At 44.8% G+C, this 14,324-nt stretch overlaps 1 protein-coding gene across 2 annotated transcripts in view; it reads left to right on the top strand.

The window, feature by feature from the left end:
* Positions 1-7,337: 7,337 nt before the first annotated feature.
* Positions 7,338-14,324, top strand: part of ADCY9 (adenylate cyclase 9) — a 276,954-nt gene continuing 269,967 nt past the window's right edge. For both annotated transcript variants that reach the window (XM_029576521.1, XM_029576520.1), the window contains exon 1: positions 7,338-9,251. In XM_029576521.1, coding sequence (XP_029432381.1) covers positions 7,562-9,251 — 1,690 coding nt within the window. In that variant the 5' untranslated portion in view covers positions 7,338-7,561. The remainder of the gene's footprint in view (positions 9,252-14,324) is intronic.

Genomic DNA, 14,324 nt, shown 5'->3' with positions numbered 1-14,324 from the left:
AAATCGATCTCATGCATTTTCACTGTGGATATCCTGATAACCTGGCCTGTTTGTGGCACTCGAGGACTGGAGTTTGCCATCACTGCTTTAAACAGAAACCCATGCAGAAGAAAATGGCACAGAATGCTGCAAGATGCCACGGTGCAGTTATGCCAGCACATATCATAGGACTCTACAGCCACCCACATGGGAAAAACATTCAGAATAAGTGGTTTACATTCATGCTACTCTGAGTATTGTGTACATGATCCAATGCAAAAAAGATGGAATATCAAATAGCAAAGTTTAACTGTTTCATCTCCTCTTACATTCTTCTCCCACCCCATTTTCCTTTTTTGAACTATAATGATACATGCAGGTGGTCTAGATGACTCTGTAGTATTTAAAGCCAATGTAGCTGCATTGTTCTTCACTAAGATAAAGAAGAGAGGATAACACTTTAGAGCTTGTCACAGATATATTAAGTTGGTCCAATAAAAAGGTATCATCTTTTGGAAACCTGAACTTTGAAAATTTCTAACATTCAAATATGTAGTTTCTGCTGTCTGCCAGTAGAGAGCAGCATCTCCCTGTTTTTCAACCTGAGCTGTGCTTCTAGGAGCTGTATTGAACCTGAAGAAAACTGGATTAGCTGTAGGCTGTGATAACTTTTATTGGACCAAAAGCAACAAAAAGATGTTGCTATATATGAGTCTTCAAGTCCACAAAGAGCCTATCTTCGTGCAAAACACCGTCATGCTCAGCACAGTCTGATGCCATTGTGTGTAAATATCAGAAGCCCATGCTTTGTACATCAAAAATTCATAAAATAGAATTCCAGATATGTTCAAATCATGTGGAAACCTGAGAAAGAAGGGGGGGAAATTCACTTGTCTTTATGGGTGCAAGGTTCACAGGGATGGGTATGCTGTCTGGGTTCTTTCCTTGGAAAATTAGCTATGAGGCATGAGAGTACCAAAATAACTGCGGACCGTTCGCCTGCTATTTCTACAGGCCAAGCATGCATGGGAAAATGAAGGCACATATTTTCCTTCCACTTCTCCATCCCCCACCCTAGGATGGCCTTTTTTTCCCCTACTCTGAGGGATGCAATTTTCATACCCATTGATCTAGCCAGATTCCTTTAAAAATGCTTCTCCCACTGGTTTTGATGCTAACCCTGCTTGTGATTCTCAAAAAATGTGATCATGCAAATGGCATAATTGCATGGAAAAAGTGTGATAATTTTCAAAAAGTGTGATTATGTAAATGTGTAATAGCATAAAAAACGTGTGATCAGGTAGAAAAAATGCATAAATGCATGAAAAATCAAATAATCACACAAAAATCTGTGGGTACATAACAAACTAGGCTAAAAAGAACTGGGACATTGTGGATGATGGCCCATTATACTGTAGCCCCAGCTGCAGCAAATTTCAATTGAACTGACAACCCAGAAGAGCAGGAGAAAGCTGTCAGGGAAAAAATATATAAATGCAACAAGGAGGAAAAGATGCAAACTATTAGTTAGGTAACAATTCGGATAAGAAGATTAGTCTTTTACAGATTTTCAAACTCCTATTTTACCAACTCAGTGCTTCTTTCACTAATTTCAGAGGCTCTATTTTAAATTTGGCTGTCAAGGCCCTTCTCAGATCCTCCTTCATCACCCCTATTGTACCATGAAGCTCTTCTGCTTTTAACAATTGAATACATCTGGCTGGCTTCTGCATGCTCACTGTCAATGCCCTAAGGCATAGCTAGCTTACACCATTCCTCTATCCCTCCCTTCCCTGCTTGACTGACTGTTGTGGAGAAGGAGTATTGGCTTTAGGTGGCACCACGTGCAACACTGCGCCGGCCCCTCATCTTAGATCACTGAATCCCCCAGCAAGAGACCTTCTTTCTGGAAGGCATACTAGGTCATGATATGAAATGAGATAAGAAGACAGCCACCTTCTAAATCCTCCCCTCCAGCTTTCTCTCCCCCACCAATAATATGGGCACACAGTTACAGACACGTGGGCTGGGTGTCAGTCACTTTAGCTCATTCTCATTGTGATTTTTTTGTTCTTTCTATCTTGCCCGAGCATTCCCCAATGGTTCAGAGTACAGAGGTAACCTACAGCGCTGCCAGTCAAACACCAACCTCTACTGAAACATGTTAAAGCTCCCACAGCAGGGGCAGTGGATGAATTCTTCGAAATCTTGCTTCACTTGTTCTGTGATTCTCCTTTGTCCCGTGTGTTATTATTCTGAGGTTTTCTTTCTTTCTTATTTTACATTTTTGGAATTAAAGGGTACTTGCCTTTTTTGACCACACCCTTACTTTTACAAGTATTCTGAGTCCACTTTCAGCTGTTCTTACTTTATCTATGTGGGTGCAGTATTCTGATGGCATCTAGCCTTGATTTACTTTCATTCACAAGAGTAAGAAGGTTTAATTAGCAGGAGCTTCCAAAAGCTCTAAGCACTAGTATCGCCTCAGCAATGAAAGAATAATCAGAATGAGGGTCCAGCCCTGGTAGTTGCCATTCGGTATACCCACATTTGATTACCAAGTTTGGTCTTCCACTCTCTGGGTCTGTCAGGGCTGGGAAGGCTGCAGAGGTGGCGTTCATAGCCCTGGCGAGGAAAAGACTCCCCGTCATTGTGCAATGGTGACACCTACTGCCTGGATGTAGAACCCATAGTTGCAATGGCTGCGCCAGGTAAGGTGAGAGGAAACATAAAATGGAGGGGGGGGGGGGAGAGACGTCCCCAGGTAGTTGCAAATTTGCAAATTAAGTCTCATGGCACTGTAACCCAACAGGAACCAAATTGCAACTGAGCTCTAAACCTAAAGAAGGAGGAGGACACTGCTGGACAAAATAAAAACTAAATGAAAAAGGAGAAGGAGGAAGGAGGAAGGAGGGGATACAAAAAACAGAAAATCATGAAGACTTCTCCAAATGACTTTCTGATGAGAGAGGAATAAACCTGCTTTGGGGATTTGTTGCCATATGATGGTTGACCTCCTGGTTGACCTCCTGTTACCAATGCTAACCCACACCAAACATCTGGGAAGTCTTTCCCCTGTGGTCTGGAAAAACACTAGAGAAAGAAAGAAACATTTTGAATCAAATAGAAAGGGGAACTAACCACTGAGGACAAAGGCAGATGGAGGAGAGAAAGAGTTGGGGAGAGAAGAAGAGCCAGCTGGACAGGCTGCGAGCTCTGGCCACGACAATGGGAAGCAGACTCTCTCGCCTTGCAACGATGGCAGCAGGATGAGGCCCAGCCCTGAGCACTTCAAGGCACGCCACCTCCCGCATTCTGGTACTGAGAAACTGGCACGTGCAGAATGGTTTGTTTGTTTTACAGGAGTAAGCTGGAACTGTGTCCTTGCTTAATTGCCATTGGGCTACGCTACTCCAAGCAGGAGTGAAAATAAACTACCCTCACACAATCCTTGCCCTCATGCAGACCCTGCTAATCTCCCTCAGTCCTGGGTAAGAACACAAGGCTGCCACAATTTGTTGGGCCCCAGTTCCGGTTCTGCCACTTATTTTATATATTCATCAGTATTACTATTACCCTATGCCAACAGTTTATTAACTTGTGACTGGGGATGATTATTATTATTATTACTATAATTATCTGTACAATGCTATTATTCAAATGTAGTACAATAATTGAATAAGGGTATTATATATCAGATTTCTTTTTCCCTGCAACTCTTAATGATCTTTCTAAACACAGATTTTCTGAAGATACCAAATAGTATGAGTTGGAATTTAGCCATGATGTCCTCCATACCCTTGGAAAAATGTGCCTTGGGATCGCTAGGGTCCAGAGAGCATCTGAAAGGTGAAATTGCTACAGAAATAGGCCAACAGCATGCGGGTGCGCTGGTCCAGTACCAATTTAGAGGGGGTCAGTGACCTCTAATAGCTTGCCAGATTATTGGTTCAATAATAGTTCAGAGGAACAGTGCCCCTTAAAGAAAGATCAGAAATAGGGGCCAGCCTGGTAGTTCAGTGATAAGAATGGAGAATACTGGTGGAACACTGGTTCAGTACCAGCAATGCCTCCATGCTGATTCACAAACAGCATTTCCAGTTGTACTTCAAAATCCCCGAGCTAACTACTAGTCAGGCCCAATCCTCATAGACAATCTCTGTTATCATACGATGTGATAAGTGATATTATCTTACCAAGTTCATGTCTTTCTTCTATACACTGGAAAATAATTGACCCTTTTATCATTTTCACTTTCTTTCATTTGCCTTGCAACTTCCTCCTGCTTCTTTGTGTTTTCAGCTCATTTGGAATATGCACCAAGTGGCTCTGTGGCACCAAGTGGATCTGTGGCACCATGCCCCTCCACTCACAGCTACCCATGCTTATTCTCCCCTCCCATCTAGCCCAACTATTACAGTGACAGTCAGTGCCTAAAAAGTACAGATCGTGGTTTCCCCCCAGAATTGGGTCAAGTGCACTCGGTCTAGCAGGTAGTTGTTCCTTGAGCAACAGCTGGGATTTCCTCCCTCTGGGAGGCTGCCACGCTGCCTCTGCAGCATCCCTAGGATCTGCTGGTCTAAGGAGCAGGAGCCAGCTTTGAGAATTGATGCTCGGAATCCTACATTCTGCTGCTGGGCCTTAAGTTTGCTTTTAAAATAGTTTAATAACCATGTATTGACACAATATGGCCTAGATCAGGGGTGCCCCCAAATTCTCATCTAGATCAGGGTCTTCAAGAGCTGTAAACCAGTCTGGTTTTCATGATTTCCACAATCAATATGCATGAAGTATATCTGTATGCACTATCTTCATTGTATGAAATATCTCTTGGGTATATTCATTATCAAAATTCTAAAAATTCAACCAGATTGCAGTCCTCAAAGACTGAATTTGGTTACCCCTGTTTTAGATGAGACTGCTGCTACTACTACTACAACTTAATTGTATTATTCTGGCAACATCTGTTCTAGGTATTACCTCCCTATTATTCCATCAAAGATAAGCTTTTAGGATCAATGGAATATAAATGTTTTAAAGTAAATAAATAAATATTACATACAAAATGCATGATCCAGTTTCTGATCATCTTCTGTGGGGCAAGATAGACAAATAAATTTGGTATGGGGATTGCCAAGTAAGGTGAGGGTGGGGTTAGGAGCAACACCTCCTCTCACCACCTCATGCAAGACTAAATTAGTGATAGGGGTTTGCAACCCTCTACCCCCTTCCCCCCACCAAAGTCCCCAGTAAGCATTCTAACCATTCCCCCACTCCCCCAGACCACAGTAGACACTCTCCCCCTTTTCTCCCTACCACCACTGGCTGCTCAGTGTTTTCTGTGCCTTCTCACCCACATCACTCCCTTCTTCCACAGTGGAAGACTTCTTGAGTCTTCCACTGTGGGTTTGAGAAATCTGGGGAAAGGAGAGGGAGCCAATGCACAGCACAGGATGATGACACTTGCTCACAATGCTTGCTATTTTTTGGCATGGGCTTGAGGAGTCCAGGAAGACCAAAACACAGCAACAGCTAATGATGCTGCCTATTTTCTGGTGTGGCTGATAATGCTGATTCTATTTTGTATGAAGCCTAGCACCTATTGCACATGCCCCCCCCCCCCCATGGAAAGCCCTGCTTGGGGAGAAGAGAGAAAGCATTGGGGAGAGAATGTGTAAGGGGACACTAGTTAAGGGGGGGGGGCCAGCACGGAAAGGAGAGAGAGTGTGTGGGAGGAAATGAGCTGAATGGAAGAGAGAGAGTCTATGAGGGGGGAAATGCATTGGGGTGGGTTGATAGTGGTCTATTGCCTTATGTTATGGTTAGGGTTCATAGTTTTTAGGAATTTTAAGTCGGCAGTCTGCAAAACCAAGAGTAACTGCAAGCAAGAGACTCCATACAAGTACTGGGACATATGGCAACCAACAATCACCGATGCCACTGCATTACCAAAAGTATTGGCAGCTATAAGAAGTTGGCACTGTCTATACCTCGTAGCAGTGAGTGCTGTCAATTTCTAAAGCAGAAGCCCTAGTTATGGTGCACCTGGGGAAATTTTACACCCTTGCGTAAGAACATTTTCTCTGTCTTGAAGTTCACATTATTTATTGTATTGTATTTATTTATTTATTTATTTATTTAGGCGTTTTATATACCGTCGTTCCAGAAGATCACAACTCTGATTATATTGCATTAATTTTGACAAATGGTAGACAAAATTGTAAAATATTGTGCATAAAATATATTATTTTTTTTGGTAAATTCCCCAGGATAAAATGCATACAAATACTCATGTATGCATTGAGAAAGAAAATGACTAATAAACTTATGTAACAGTATGGGGTGGCTGGTCTGGCCCATTGAAAGGAGCTCCCAAAATACCTTATATGAGCTGCTCAGTTTCAGGAAATAGCTGAAAACCTACCTTTTCTTTGAGGCTTTTGCTAAGCATTAGTGTAGAGGTGTTTTAAAGGAAGGGGTGGTTTCTCAACTGGGATAGACTGGTAAGATGCTGTGGGCATGGGATGTAGAAGGCTTGGCTATAGTTAGTATTTATGCTGCTTGTGTTTCTGTTTTATTATTGTTTTAATTGTCAGATGTCTGTATTGGACTATGTTGTTTTATGTGCTTATTATGTATGTACGGCTGTTCCCCGCTGAGATTTGCGGTTCTGCGGGTTCTATATTTTAAATAAATAAAATATCAAGATTGCTTGAATAGTTTACAAATAAGTGTGTTTCACATTACTGTTTATCTGAGCTTGCATAAGATTTTCGAGACAGACGTCGGTATTTTTATTTTCCCCTCACGGGAAATTCACCATGTCATTAATTAAAGCAGGGTTGCATTTTGAATCCCATTCAATACATAAATGTCATAATTATGTCGCTGTCCTGTCTTAACCATAATTTTCCATCCAACATTTCAATTTAGCACATTTTGGACTATTCCAATTTGAAACGCTCCTGGTAACACAATTTTGTTTTGTTTTTTTTAAACATCCTAGCGGGTAGCTATTCAAGTAATTTCAGTTCAGTTCTTCTGTAATAAAATGTGCTACCCTCAGGCTACCGAGCCTGGGGGGTGAAAGGTGCGCTCGCCGGTCCTTGCCGCAGGCGTGGGCAGAGAGAGATAGAGGACCGAGCTCAGATCCCAAATCACCCCCGCCCTTCGTTATCTCAGCTACTACCCCCGACCTCTCCACACTATCAAGGAGGACCCTCCGGACCCTCGCCGTGACTGTCCCCAGGGGGCGCCCGCGCCGCACCCTGCCAGCCTCAACATGGCCGCCCGGCTTTGACGCGCGAGGAGGGAGGGAGGGTGGGCGCCCTCTCCCCACCCCCATATCCATGGTTCTGCAGCCGAGCCCCCCACCCCCGATTCTGCGCAGCGAGCCCTTCCGGCGCTCGCGCCTTCTGGTTCCGGTGGCCGAGGCTGGCGCTCCCGGGAGCCCGCTGGCGCCAAGTGATGCCCGCGCGCACAGAGTCACCGCCTCCAGCTCGCGACCCGAGCCTCCGCTGAGGGGCTCGGCATCCCGAAAGAGAGAAGGAAACAGAGCCCCTGCCTCTCCCGCACCGCGAAGATGGCTTCCTGCCCGGCCGGCCAGCCCCAGCGCACCGAGGTGAGCTGCGACGCCAGCGGCGACGGCGGCAGCGTGACAGTGAAGGTCCAAGGCAGCGGTAAGACGGCGGGCAAGCGCTGCAAGTACAGCATCTCGTCCAGCGGCAGCTCGGCCGAGTCGGCGGGCCGGAGAGCCGGGGGCGGCGGCGGAGGAGGAGGAGGAGGAGGAGGACGGCGACGCCGGCACCGGCGTCTGCCGCAGCTCTTCGAGCGGACCAGCTCCAAGTGGTGGGACCCGCGCTTCGACTCCAGCAACCTGGAAGAGGCGTGCGCCGAGCGCTGCCTGCCGCAGACTCAGCGCCGGTTCCGCTACGCGCTCTTCTACATGGCAGTCGCCTGCCTGCTCTGGAGCGTCTACTACGGCGTCCACCTGCGCCCGGGCGGCGGGCTGGGCTACCTGGCACCCGCCGCCGGCTTCCTGCTCGCCTGCCTAGGCTGCTTCGCCTTCACCTTCAGCCGGCTGTACGCCCGCCACTGCGCCCACCTCTCCCTGCTCGTCACTCTCCTCGCCTGCGCCCTGACTCTGGCTTCGCAACTGCAGCTGCTGACGCCCGCCTGGGCCCGCGGGCCGCTGAACCTCACCTCCCCGGCCAACGCCACCTCCCGCTGCCTGTCCCAGGTGGGCAGCTTCTCGCTCTGCGTGGAGGTGCTCCTGCTCCTCTACAGCGTCATGCACCTGCCCCTCTATCTCAGCCTCCTGCTGGGCGTCGTCTACTCGCTGCTCTTCGAGACCCTGGGCAACCAGTTCCGTAGCCCGGGTTGCTTCCCGCCGCCGCCGGGCAGCGCCGTCCCCTGGGAGCTGCTGAGCAAGGCCCTACTCCACGTCTGCGTGCACGCCATCGGCATCCACCTCTTCGTCATGTCGGAGGTGCGTTCGCGAAGCACCTTCCTGAAGGTGGGCCAGTCCATCATGCACGGCAAGGACCTGGAGGTGGAGAAGGCGCTGAAGGAGCGCATGATTCACTCGGTCATGCCGCGCATCATCGCTGACGACCTGATGAGGCCCGGCGACGATGAGAGCGAGAACTCTGTCAAGCGCCACGCTGCCTCCAGCCCCAAGAGCCGCAAGAAGAAGGCCTCCATCCAGAAGAGCCCCATCGTCTTCCGGCCCTTCAAGATGCAGCGCATAGAGCAGGTGAGCATCCTCTTCGCCGACATCGTGGGCTTCACCAAGATGAGCGCCAACAAGTCGGCGCACGCCCTGGTGGGGCTCCTCAACGACCTCTTCGGCCGCTTCGACCGCCTGTGTGAGGACACCAAGTGCGAGAAGATAAGCACGCTGGGCGACTGCTACTACTGCGTGGCCGGCTGCCCGGAGCCCCGCCGTGACCATGCCTATTGCTGCATCGAGATGGGCTTGGGCATGATCGCCGCCATTGAGCAGTTCTGCCAGGAGAAGAAGGAGATGGTGAACATGCGGGTGGGGGTGCACACGGGAACGGTGCTCTGCGGAATCCTGGGCATGCGGAGGTTCAAGTTCGACGTCTGGTCCAACGACGTCAACCTGGCCAACCTCATGGAGCAGCTGGGGGTGGCAGGCAAGGTGCACATCTCGGAGGCCACGGCCAAGTACCTGGATGACCGCTACGAGATGGAGGACAGCCAGGTGGTGGAGCGCGTGGGGCCGGCGGTGGTGGCGGACCAGCTGAAAGGTAGGATGGGTTTCTCAGACTCCTTTGTGTGTGTGTGTGTGTGCTTGCTTCACCATGCAACCCCTGGCAATGTACTTTCTAGTAAGGCTTTCCCCAGTTGAAAGGAAAATCGATCGCTTGTTAACATTCGTGTTACAAGCCTAGAAGTAGCCTCCGGGAAGACTGCTGCGTTAGGAAATCTGCCTTTGTGGGCAGAGGAGTGAAGCTGATGAACTTGGTGTGTCAAGGACAAAATTTACTAAGGATTTTCCCAGTGGAAATTTAAGTACATCTGACCCCGAGTTTGAATAGTTCCTCGGTGAAGGTTGTGTGTTTTCTGGGAGGAGAGGATAGCAGAAGCTTTCTTCTGTGGTGTAAGTTGAGAGAGGGGACCAATTTCTAGGGTCTAGTTTTCCAAAGTTTTTACATTCCTTGGTGGGGATTTTACCACATGAGCTACCACAAGCTTTAACTGTTTAGTGTGAGCTATTACACCCTGGCAGTGAATGCCTCACAGATCAGTTGATTCCTTTTGCTTCTAAATAACTTGTCATGCTCGATGTATATTTCATACTACGATTGATATGCACTGTAAATAGATTGTTGTACATGTTCATTGAAGTATATTGTTTGTATCTTGTTTGCAGCGTGATTATAAGTACTACTTTCTTGGACAGGTCTATTTACGGAAGCAAGCTATAGAGTACTGGTTGGGGACCGCTAAGGTGCTTTTGTAGAAAAGCAGTTGATTATAAAACATTTAACTCTAGGAAATACCTACCAGTACCTTTTAGTGTGGGTAGTCTGAGAGATATGATACTGACACCCTGTTTTAACTTTATATATTCAGATCTTTGTTTGTGGCAAGCTTTCCTAATAGAGTTAAAAGGTGTTACCGAATGCCGGGAATATTTGAGTACAATAAGCAAATATGACAAATCACAAATATATTTCCAGTGCAGGAAGCAAAATAAAGTGATTAAACAGCGGAGGTATAAATTCAGGGTGGTAGCACTACAAGGGTAAAGAGTGTAAAAAGATGCAGAGGAAATATACAGAGTTCAGCTTACTGAGTGGGGCCAAATGTTATTGCAAAGAGCCAAGTTTTAGACTTATCAAGGTTTTGTTTTGCGTACTTTAAATTATAACTTCTGTGGCACATTTGTTTATTTATTTTTAATTTTTATATACCGAGGTTCTTGTAGGGAATACAAATCACTCCGGTTTACATCAAACAGTGAGTTGCCCAAAAGGGAGGGGCTTTACATGAAACAATAGAACTAAGGTACAAATTGAACTAAAGTACAAATTGAACATGGAAAAGTATAGTATAGTTACATCACAAGGTTTCCTTCTTGACAGCTGTCCCTGTAGATCATTGTTATGTAAGCAAGCTACTCCAGTGTTAGCCAAAGTTTCAGCAGGTCATGTGCAGTGAGCTATAGGTTCTATTTTGTGGATCTGACCAGTTTTCGAACTGTCCAGTCATATATTTTTCTTTGTCCAGGTTTTGCCTTGACTTCAGTAGTTCCATGGAATTTCCATTTCTTAACAATGTTTCTGACAGCTAAAATTGCTAGTTGGAATTGTTTTTAGATTTGTTGTGTAGCTTTCCCTGCTTTGTAAGAGTGAATTAGCTTCATTTTCAAATGCTTAGATAGATGCTACTTTAGAGGATCTCATGGATGGTGAAAGTAAACAGAACAATCACAACCTGAGAGCTTGAACAAACATTCTAACCATGGAATTGTATTTGCCTATTTGAAAAACTCAGTGAGTTAATCAACCTTTTGGGCTTTTTTAAAGTGATAATGACTCAATTGTAAGCTTGTCCAAACTTTTTTCACGTGACACATGCACGTTTATTTTTAATCTATTAAATTAGCAAACAGTAATTTTGCATTAAATATTGCAGAAAGATGTTGGTTTAACTTTATTTATTTATTTATTTCGGATTTTTATATACCGACATTCTCAATACAAGTATCGAATCAGGTCGGATTACATATAACAAAACTTTCGCACAAAAGGCGTTACATGGAACAGCGTTTCTTAACATATAACGTATAACATATTGCATTTAGCATATAACCTATAACATATGGATATTAATAATAGATTAAATTAAATATTACATAGATAATAATAATAAAATAATAGTAACTCGTCAACAGGACGTAGGTGAATGCTCGGCATGATTATAGCGAGAATAAATATCTAGAAAAAAATTAAAGGGTAGACTAAATTGAGATTTGAGGGTACACAGACCATGTTGATGTGCAAAGTATGCGAGAAATCCATGAGTTAAGGAAGACAGATGAATCAGAGAAGAAGTCTTTAAGAAGTCTTTAAGAAGTCTTTAAGGTGAGAAGTTCAGATCCGACGTAGTTGAGTCTTGAAGGGGGGTAAAGGTGAAACTGGATCTGGTGTTGAGCTATTTTTCTTTTGGCCGGTGTCTAAGTAAACTTGTGATTCTGTATATGTTTGCCTGAAAAGCCACGTTTTTAGATTTTTCTTAAAAGTTAGATGGCAGGTCTCTTGGCGTAGATCTGGCGGTAGTGAGTTCCAGAGTGTGGGTCCGGCTGTTGAGAGTGCTCGTTTTGTTAATGTGGTTTTGATCGGGGGAGCATATAAGGAACCTTTGTAGTTGTGCCTGATGGGTCTTTGAGATGTGTGAAGGCGGAGAAGCGAATTTAGATTTAGGTGGGCGATGCCCATTATGTCCTTGTGGATCATTGATAGAGTCTTGTAGGTGATTCTAGCTTTTATAGGAAGCCAGTGTAGGCTGTGAAGAATAGGTGTTATGTGGGCTCTTTTATTAGTGTTGGTGAGTAGCCTTGCTGCTGCATTCTGCACCATCTGTAATGGTCTGGTGGATAAAGCTGGGAGACCTAGCAGTAGAGAGTTGCAGTAGTCCAGCTTAGACAGAATTAAAGACTGGACTACTAGTCGGAAGTCGCTGAAGTGAAGAAGAGGTTTGAGATTTTTCAGCACTTGGAGTTTGTAATAGCATTCTTTAGTTGTGTTGGTTATAAAGGAATTTAGGTTAAATTTGTTGTCAAGACGCACCCCCAGGTCTCTGACGGAGGTGGAGAGGTTAGTGATTGGATTTGAGAATTGAGTTACGCTTTGAAAGTTGGTAAGGGTGTGATTTTCGTCTGGTGAGATGATGAGGATTTCTGTCTTGTTTGGGTTAAGTATGAGGTTCAAGCTGGATAGGAGAGAGTTGATGGTTTGTAAGCAGATATTCCAATGCGCCCAAGTTTTTTGTAGTGATTCTGTGATGGGCATGAGAATCTGAATGTCATCAGCGAAAATATAGTGTTTTAGCTTGAGGTTAGAGAGTAAGTGGCAGAGTGGGAGCAAGTAAATATTGAATAGCGTAGGAGAGAGAGATGATCCTTGTGGTACTCCTCGAGTTGATTTGATGGGTTGCGATTCTTCATTGTTGATTTTTACTTTGTAGAATCTATTTTCCAGGAACGATTGGAACCAGCTATGTGCTTCTCCTTGAATTCCAATGTCGGATAGTCGCTCGACTATCCGACTATTGTACCATGAAGCTTTCTTGCTGGGTTAGTATTTCAGAAACATACGCAGTAATTGACTTTATATCATCTGGTGTAGGTTTGTTGTCTGTTTCTAAATTGTGTATAGGTTTAGTCTGCACAGGCAAAAGATGGTAAGCAGTACAGGTTAGCTAGATACAAATTGGGAGTTCAAGGTAAATGAAAAGACAATTGAAGAGGCAGGAATACAACTTTACCATCTGCAGTCTCATAACTGTGATACAATCATAACTTTGGAGACTAGTCAGAAATTAAACTGGTCAGGATGCACCTGTTTTATAAACAGATGAAGTCATGTTTGATATTGTCACACTGTATAAGTATGCTTTTGATACAATGTTCACATGGATCTGTTTATCAAAGCCATAATTTCAGCAGAAGACAGGATATTCAGTTTGAGTATTTTAAGTGGAACCATGCATTAAAAACATTTTTACTGGCATCATTCCATGCAATAACAATGGCAAGAGCTAATATACTATATGACTTGCTTTATTTTAAGTTGATGCTTTAAACATTTAACTGAATTTTTATTTTTTTTTACCTCTTTGCCTTAGAACCTTTATGCTGAGCAAGGGCTAGAGGGGAATTCTCTTCAGTAATAGTCGAAGTTTACCCTCAGTGATCATTTTTCCTCTCCACTCTCTGATTCAAGCATGCCACTTCTTGCTGTGCATAGGAGACTGAGGACCTGACTTACTAAGGGGCCGATGCAATAAAGTCGCTTAGAAAGCGGGCGCTGAACAGTCAGCACCTGCTCTTTTAATGTGCCGCAGGCGTCCCCAAGGGGCTTGCGCGACCTTAGCGCCTCCTTGCTAACGCGAACCCAATCGGTTTTCGTGACCGCCGTACGCCATTCACGAAAATCGACGCCGATAAACTCGGCGTTGGTTTGCATGCAAATTTTCTCTCATGCATATTCATTGTGGATATCCTGAAAACCCAACTGGCTGGTGGGGACCACTGGGTTAAGGTGTATGAGAGCAGATGGCAGCCTTTCAAAGGAGAGAAGGGGGACGACCCCCCCAGGAATCATGTTGGACAGAGGTAGAGAGGGAGGGATATAGGATCTTCATGGTCTGGGCGGAGAAGAAAAAGATGACTGCCAGAGTTGAGGTAGGAGGTGACAAAACTAGGTTTGGATAGGACACTACACACAAAAAATATTAGGGGACACACAGACAGACATGGAGTCTTTTTCCCTTTGAAAGACAGGCTATTGCTTTGCTTTTTCTAAAATCTATTAGAAATCTATGCTACAATAATTTTATAAAGGTAAAATTTCTGCATGGTGCATAACACTGCTCACCCATGTGCACTTCAGACATTGTACTGAAAACTGTAGTTATAGCCAGATTCCCTGGTTTCTTATGGCAAATGTTTCACGATTCTGTGGCAGATTTTTCAAAATTTGCAGCAGTTATGTGGCAGATTTAAATTTTCCTATATTTGCTATTTAAAGTGGAATTTTTTTTTTTTTTTTAAATAAAAAGTCCTTTTCTGACTTCTGTATCCAGTGTATTTT

Source organism: Rhinatrema bivittatum, chromosome 14 (assembly GCF_901001135.1).
Source record: "Rhinatrema bivittatum chromosome 14, aRhiBiv1.1, whole genome shotgun sequence".
Taxonomy (NCBI): Eukaryota; Metazoa; Chordata; class Amphibia; order Gymnophiona; family Rhinatrematidae; genus Rhinatrema; species Rhinatrema bivittatum.
The sequence above is the reverse complement of the archived record's forward strand: the minus strand, read 5'-3'. Positions and strand labels throughout refer to the sequence as shown.